A 7,776-nucleotide genomic window follows, 5' to 3' on the forward strand; every position below is an offset into this window, starting at 1 on the left:
AGGAGGAGGAGACCTGGGAGGAGGAGGAAGAGGGGGAGGAGGCGAGGGAGGCGGGAGACTGAGCGCCTCTCGCATTCGCACTCAGCAGCGCAGCCCGAGAGTACCCGCTCGCTCGCGCCGCGCGCTTTTCCGCTCCTCACGGCCCCCCCATTGTTCTCTCAGGACGGCCGAGGGTCGGCGGTTGGGGGCCGGGCCCCTCCCGGTGCTCCCCTCCCCCACGGCACTTTTGGGGGGTGCGGATTAGGTCATCCCCGCAGGGAGGTGGGAGCGCGTCCTCCGGTCTCAATTCTTCTCCAGCCGGGAGGACGCGGCTGTGACCCGAAGGTAAGAGGCTCTCGGGTGTCGTGCGCGAGGCTGTTACCTGGGGCGAGTGTGGCTCTTGGGAAGCGAGCCAGGTAGGGCCATCCCGCGGTGCCAGGTTAATTTAAAAGGCAGGGGAAAGGGGGGCCCCCGGGCCCCCGCACCATCCAGCCCTCCTTCCGGTAGGTACCTCTGCTCTCGGCCCCCGGGGTAAGAGTTGAGATCTGTGACAGGTGAGCGGAACAAGGGATGGGATGGTTGCGGGAATGGGTGAGCCACGGGACCCAAACTCCAAGGAAGGTTTTAGAATCTTCTGAGTTTTACAGCGCTGATAGGAGGCCCCCTTTTATTTTTTATTTTTGATTGGCTCACATGAGCGCGGCTTGCAGGCTGCATAGACGGACTCCCTACGGTTGAAGTTTGTAAGTTTCATGATCCCACCGGTATGTACTTGCATTTAAGAATCTGTAGTTGGGGCAAAAAAAAAAAAAAAAGTTGAGATGTAGCTAAAGAGACGTACCGATGCATTTCGCAGCGGTTCCTTAAAATGGAACAGCTTACAATTGAGCAGATAATGTTTGCATGTTTCTGAGAAACTTAGAATGGGATTGGGGTTGCATTATTTAGGGGCACCACTACGATCTGCACCAGGACCATCTGTAGGATTTTCAAGCCCGTGTTCTAGGAGAACCTGTACATATACAGTATGCCAACTGCTTTTCGAATCAGGAAATTGGAACGCTAATAGATTTATGTGACCAGATTTTAGACCCAGTTAAGAAAATGCAGTTTAAAACATGTTTGGGGGTGGAGGGACCCCAGAAAACAAATGTATTCTTCTTGTAAAAGACGGTTTAAGTAGAAAGGAAGACTGGCCTTTTTAAAAAAAAAAAAATCCTGATTTTGGATCCTTAAGGAGCCTGAGAAAAAATTATTCTTTTTTTTTTTTTAAAGCGGGGAGTAGACAACCTTAAAATAAATGATTATTCAGAGCCCAAAGTGTGCTTAATGGGAGAGAGATAGGTATATCAGTTACATCTTGAATTTGATGAATATAAATTCAACCTATAAATTAAAAAAAAGACTTTATAAGCAAATGTTTGTGTATTTGTACAGAATGTCTTTACTAACTCGTAATAAAAGAGTGCAATCATTTTGTGGACCCCACCATTTTTGGTCAGAATAAATTCGTGCTCCAATTTACCACAAAAAAACCCTTCTTTTTTTTTAATGGCACACATATCTTTGTTACTGTTTTTGCACTGAAACATGTGCGTGGTCCCATAATATGAACTTGAGTGGTTTATAAGAAGAGAAACATGTTTTTGTTTTTGTACATGGGAATATTTGTTATTTAGCTCATCTATTTTAAACATTTGGCAAAAGATTTTGAAAACACAAGGAGCCACAATTTTGTAGTTTGTAAATAATATCGAGTAGTTTAAAGTTTATTAAGATAGAAAAATCACAGGTTCCTCAAAAGCAGCAACGAATGAGGATATGCCTTCCTTATTGCTTATTTTCTAACCTGCTTAGCTTGTGGGTATTGAATTGTTTCAGACTTTTTTTTTCTTGTGTTCTAATTGAATGTCTTCAAATGTTCCTAGTAACTTTGTTACTTTAAATTTGTGACACCCAATTTCTAATTTAGGCTAGGCATAAAACCAGCATTGATTGAACACACTTGCTAAAAATACTTTCTGGGTCAGATGTATTCAGAATGCAGCCTCAGGAAAATTCATTGGAACTATTCTACCGTGACCAATGTACACTTCATCATTATTGAAGGATTTTAAAAAAACTATAGACTCTTACACAGTTAGGTTATATAAGTTCAGGCATAGAAGCCTTTTTTTTTCCCTTAATGTATAAAATACCTTATGTGGGATAGTAATAAAAACCTAAATAATTTTCTTAAATATGTGTGCACCCCCATGGATTATTAAACTCTGTGATTTGTATATTAAACATCTTTTAGTTTTGTCTACTAAACATAATTTGAGTTGTAAAGGACTGTACAGTATGCAGTGTTATCTACTTCCTATATATGACATTCTAAATTCTGTAAGGGGATCAGTGGTTTTTTAGTAATCTTTAAGGAGCAAAATAAGAGACTACCAGATAACTTCAAGGAGACGCTGTTATTGACTGTTGTTGAGAGGACTTTTGTTTTTCCCCTCTGAAAGTTAATATGGTCAGTTTTAAATAACGTTTTAAAAAATATGTAGAAATTTGTTGGGTGGAAGTTTTGTTTGGTGGAAGTTTGGTGGAAGTTAAGATATATGTTTAAAAGTTCTGCTTTAATTCTTTGTTATTAGGAATGTAAAATTGGTAATCTCACTAGAAACGGCAAGTTATGTGACTTTAGCTAAATATGAATTGTTCCTTCTAAATAAAATATAGTATTGGCAGAAATTTACTGGTTATAAACTGAGTTGAATTTTGTTGTTTTTCTGGGTTAATAACATGCATGTTGTAAAGTTTTTTATATGCTGTAGTCTAGTTTTGTTAAATTTGTCAGTTCACTAGATTAAGCTGTGAAGCCTTGAATACTGGTTTAGCATTCTGGAGATCCGCCCCCCCCCCCCCCCCAAGTAGTACTGTAGGGGGAAAGTGTTATTTCTTCATTTAACATCCAGTTATTAGTACAGATGGTGAGAAGTAGAAATGTTGTAGAATCGACTTTATTGGTGTAGAATTACATTACTTATGAACAGTGTAATATATTTTCCTTTGTATGATCAGTCAGTATAGTGATATTTAAAATAGGATGGAAAACAGAGGGGCAATTTATTCCATTCTCTTCCACTTTATTAGAGGCATTTCCCTCTACATTCATTCTTAATTTCATTATTCCTAAATAGAAGCACTGGAAGAGAGATGCAAGTATTTGAAGAAATTGGCAGGAAAAGAAGAAAATTAGGTACTGTGGATTATCTTGAAGGGAAGGAAGATACTAATTTGGGTGAGTTATTGTGTTTGTGTCTTTTAACAAGGAGGTTATATTGAGGAGTAGGGGAAAAAAGGATCCAGAAGGGAAGTGTTTATTGTCTTTTATGTGCCAGACAGTATAAAGGGGCTTTTCGTGTTATCCCACATAATCTTCAAGTACACTTTGTGAGGAAGGTATTAATAATCTCCTGCTTTTCCCTTCTCCTCCCCAAATGAGGGCAAGGAGAAATTAATTTGTCTAGGATCACACTGCTAGTAAGTAGGATTCAAATTAGGTCTGTCTGGCTCTGAAGCTTATTCTTTAGATCATGGTGCCAGGTGAACTTTCTGCAGTGATGGAAGTACAGTAAGTCTAAGTCCTCACTTAAAGTCATAGATTGCTTCTGTGACTTTAAGGAAAATGACGTATAATGAAACCAATTTTACCATAGGCGAACTGATATAAAAAAGGGTTAAGTTTTTAAGGCATCTCATCAACAAAACAGCATTAAACTAAACGACGTTATTCTTTTTTTCTGCACTGTCAGATGTGGTAGCCATGTGCGGTATGGAACACTCAAAAATGTGACTATCGTGCCCAAGAAACTGAATTTAAAATTGTATTTAATTTTGGCCCTGGCAGGGCAGCTCAGTTGGTTAGAGTGATGTCTGATACACCAGGGTTGCGATCCGGATCAGGGCACATAAAAGAGTCAACCAGTGAATGCATAAATAAGTGGAACAACAAATCAATGTCTGTCTGTCTCTCTCTCTCCCCCTTAGTCTCTCTAACAATCAATTATAAATTTAAAACATTTGTATTTAATTTTAACCAGTTTAAATTTAAATAACCAGATGTTGCTAGTAGCTACAATATTAAACAACACAGCTTTAGATCTTACTGCCTAGAAAATCTGAGTTTTAATTTTTTAATATTGAATATTTTAGCTGTATATGACATTAGGCAAGTTATTTAGTTCTTGAGCATCAATTTAATTCATTTTGAAAATGAAGAGGTGGTCACTAAAAGGTTATCTCCAGCATCCTTCTTGCTCTAAACTTATACTCCCTCTGTCCCATAATGATAGTAGCAGATGATGAATGTAATTTGTCCCATAATAATAGTAGCAAAAGAAAATAAATATAGAATGCAACATTTATTATCAAAAAAGTAGATTAAATTAAACAATAAATTAAAAATAGTACTCCTAATTTTTATTTTGTGTGTTCAGATAGTTTCTGGATTTTTCAACAATTCCGTTACTGCATTTTAAACTTGTAGGTAGGATCCCTTGGCTGCAAAGCTTTGCTTTCCCTATATGCATGAGATTAAAATTATTGGAGCCATCGTTCTTCATTGCTTCCAGCATAACTTGTTGAAGTGACAGAAACGTATTATCCAGTATTTCGGGAGAAATATTATCAAAGGCTAATATGGTGCCTCTTCTGCTAAGAGGAATATGTCTAAGTTTTTCAAGTTTTTCTCTATAATCTTTGCATTTACGTCCACAGTTTTGTTTTTTCAAAGAATCAATATTAGCATAAGATTCTCCTTGACAATTATTTTCGGAAACACGTTTCCAAATCCTTGATATGGTCATTCTGTTGCACTTAAATTGTTTTGCAGCTAACGTAATTGCACCTTTCTGCAACTTTTCCTTTTTCTATTGATGCATCAATAACTGGACAATTGCAACTCGATCTTTGCTTGAAAACTCTTTTTCATCTTTTACAATGGGTTGATATTCAACTGAAATAAAACAATTGATTTCTATCAGCGGATGAAATTAGAAAAATAGTTATAATTCGTAATAATTAGATTAACCTAAAAATTGAAAGATGTGTCAAAACAAATGACAGATGTCATGAAATATTGATTTTGATTGAAGGCTTCCTAATTTTGCGCTACAACATAATTTACAGCTTCATTCGCCAATAATTCCCGTTTTAATATTCATTTGCTACTATTATTATGGGACAGAGGGAGTATGATTATTAAAATGTACAGTGGCATTTAATATTCAGAGACATATCTGAAAGGCCTTCCTCCCCAATATACTCACCCATTATATAAAGACTAGAGGCCCGATGCACGAAATTCATGCAAGAGTAGACCTTCCTTCCCCTGGCTGCCGGCACCAGCTTCCCTCTGGCTCCCGGGACCTGGGCTTCCCTCCAGCCACAGGCAGGCACCTGGGACCTGGGCTTCCCTCACAGCCCTGGCTTCATCCAGAAGGTTGTCCGGAAGGATGTCTGGTCTAATTAGCATATTACGGTTTTAATATTATGGATTTTTATTGTTTAGTCAGTTTCTCTTTTTTACCAGAGTACGTATAAAAGATAATGGATTATTCCTCTCCATCCCCAGTTGTTTGGTGAAACACTGTGTAACCAAAGGCAGTACCTTGGAACAAAGTTTGGATCTTTAAAGACCATATTTCAGCATGCTACCTTCCCATTTAAGAATATGGTATAGTTCTCTGTTGCTTATCAAATTAATACCAAACTTATCTGCTTGGCCTTGAAGGCTTTCCACCAACTTCATCTCACCCTGCTTCTTCTTGCTTAAAAAGAAAACATTTTTGTTTTTTCCTTTGCCCTTGATTCCTCAGTTTAAACATTCCTAACTGTCTCCAACCCATATGTCTTCTCTTCAAGTATTCCTCAAAATTCACCTTTTTCTGGAAGAATGCTGTTTAATCCAGTCATAATGACTAGATTTTGAATCCTGGTAATAAGCACCTTGGGGTTAATATGTGATTGTTTAGATATTTCAATTGAGTACATCCTTCTTAAGTTTTTATGTTACCTACTCTGTCTTTAATGAAAATGTAAAAAAATTAAAATTGGGGATTGTTTCTTTTGTTTTGCCTCATAAGTTTAGTCTATTGTTTATCAATTCTGCTTTAAAAAGTTGCTAATTTTTAAAAAGAATAATTAGTGTAACAACATTCACCCTTAATCACCACTCTAATAGATGTTTTTGTTTCCTTCCAGGCAGTTGTCTATATTTTTAAAAATAAAGGTGTGTGGTAGAGATATAATTTGAGTTTAATATACTGGAAATGTATATCGGGGGCAATGTAATATAGGGAAAAGCTGACACACTTTGGAGTTAGATAGATCTGGGTTGGAATCTGGTCTCAAAATCCTTGGGCAAATTGTATAACCTCTGAGCTTACTTCCTTAACTATGAAATTAGGATAATACGTGGCCTTGAATTGTTGTGAGGATTAAGGTACTCTATATAAAACATCTGGCACTATTTTTTTAAAATAAAAGAGATCAATAGAGTAGCTGATAACATATTTTCTCATTTTTCCATTCCCATTGTCATAACTTAAACAGTTGCTTCGACATTTCACATGATTTATTGATCAGGTGATTGATTTAGTCATTTACCTTTTGTTAAACATTTTGGTTATTTCTAAAGCTTCCAATGTTATAATCTGCATTGAATATATTTGTGCTTGTTTATTTCCCCAGTCTAAAACCCTAGGACTAGGAAAGGGGTCCAGTGGTATGAATATTTCTATGACAAATATTTCTTTTATAAAACAATGGGTGTTCTTGCTTTGGAAAAATGCCAATGCTAATTTGGTTGTAAAATTGTACCTCATTGTTTTAATTAATGTATTCTGAAAAATTGGTTGCCCTTGCCTGTGTGGCTCAGTTAGAGCATCGTCCCATCACAGAAAGGTCACGAGTTTCATTCTTGGTCAGGGCACATACCAAAGTTCCAGGTTTGATTCCCCAGTCCAGGTGCATGAGAGAGGCAATCAATGAATGTTTCACTCTCAAATTGATGTTTTTTCTCTCTCTTTTTTTCTCACACATCAATGTTTTTCTCTCTCTTCTTTCCTCTCTCTCTCAAATCAATAAAAAAGCTTGTCCTTGGGTGAGGATTAAAAAAAAAAAAGAAAGTAAAATATTTGGCTTATTGGTGAATTATGTAGTGAACGTTTATATATAACTCGAGGCCCGATGCACGAAATTCATCCACTGGGGAGAGGAGGAGATCCTTAGTGCCGATTGCGAGAGGGGGCCGGCCAGGCCAAGGGACCCCACCAGTGCATGATTAGGGCTGAAAATGGAAGCAGGAGGTTGGCCAGCCAGGGAGGGACCATGGAAGAGCTCCAGGGCCTGCCTGGCCCGTCTTGCTCAGTCCTGATCAGCCAGACCTCAGCAGCAAGCTAACCTCCAGTCAGAGTGTCTACACCCTGGTGGTCAGTGCACATCATAGCAACTGCTTGACTGGCCGACTGTCTGCCCCCTGGTGGTCAGTGCATATCATAGCAAGCAGTTGAGCAGCCTTAGCATATCATTAGTATAATACACTTTGATTGGTTGAACGGCCAACTGGATGACCAGACACTTAGCATATTAGGCTTTTATTATAAAGGATTGTAAAATGTTCATGTTGTATCTTTCTCACTTTAGCACCAATTTTCCCAAATTTATGTTAATGAAAACTATGTTTATAAATAAATATTGTTAAAAAACAAAATTTAATTGAGTAAATTTAATGATCTCATTGGCTCTCTT

The 7,776-nt window shown here is 37.8% G+C and overlaps 1 protein-coding gene across 7 annotated transcripts in view; it reads left to right on the plus strand.

Annotated features, from left to right (window-relative positions):
• The first annotated feature begins 279 nt into the window (after positions 1-279).
• The window catches only part of PTPN4 (protein tyrosine phosphatase, non-receptor type 4), a 219,190-nt gene continuing 211,693 nt past the window's right edge, over positions 280-7,776 (plus strand). For 4 of the 7 annotated variants that reach the window (XM_006769668.2, XM_015567783.1, XM_006769669.2 and 1 more), the window contains exon 1: positions 3,191-3,265. Coding sequence is in view for 1 of the 7 variants with exons in the window: in XM_006769670.2 (XP_006769733.1) it covers positions 3,181-3,265 (85 nt within the window). In the remaining 6 variants the exon portion in view is untranslated. Of the gene's footprint in view, positions 325-3,164; positions 3,266-7,776 lie in introns of those variants that run through there. The other 3 variants (XM_015567781.1, XM_006769673.2, XM_006769670.2) reach the window with 2 other exon arrangements.

This window comes from Myotis davidii, unplaced genomic scaffold, assembly GCF_000327345.1.
Source record: "Myotis davidii unplaced genomic scaffold, ASM32734v1 scaffold3, whole genome shotgun sequence".
NCBI lineage: Eukaryota > Metazoa > Chordata > Mammalia > Chiroptera > Vespertilionidae > Myotis > Myotis davidii.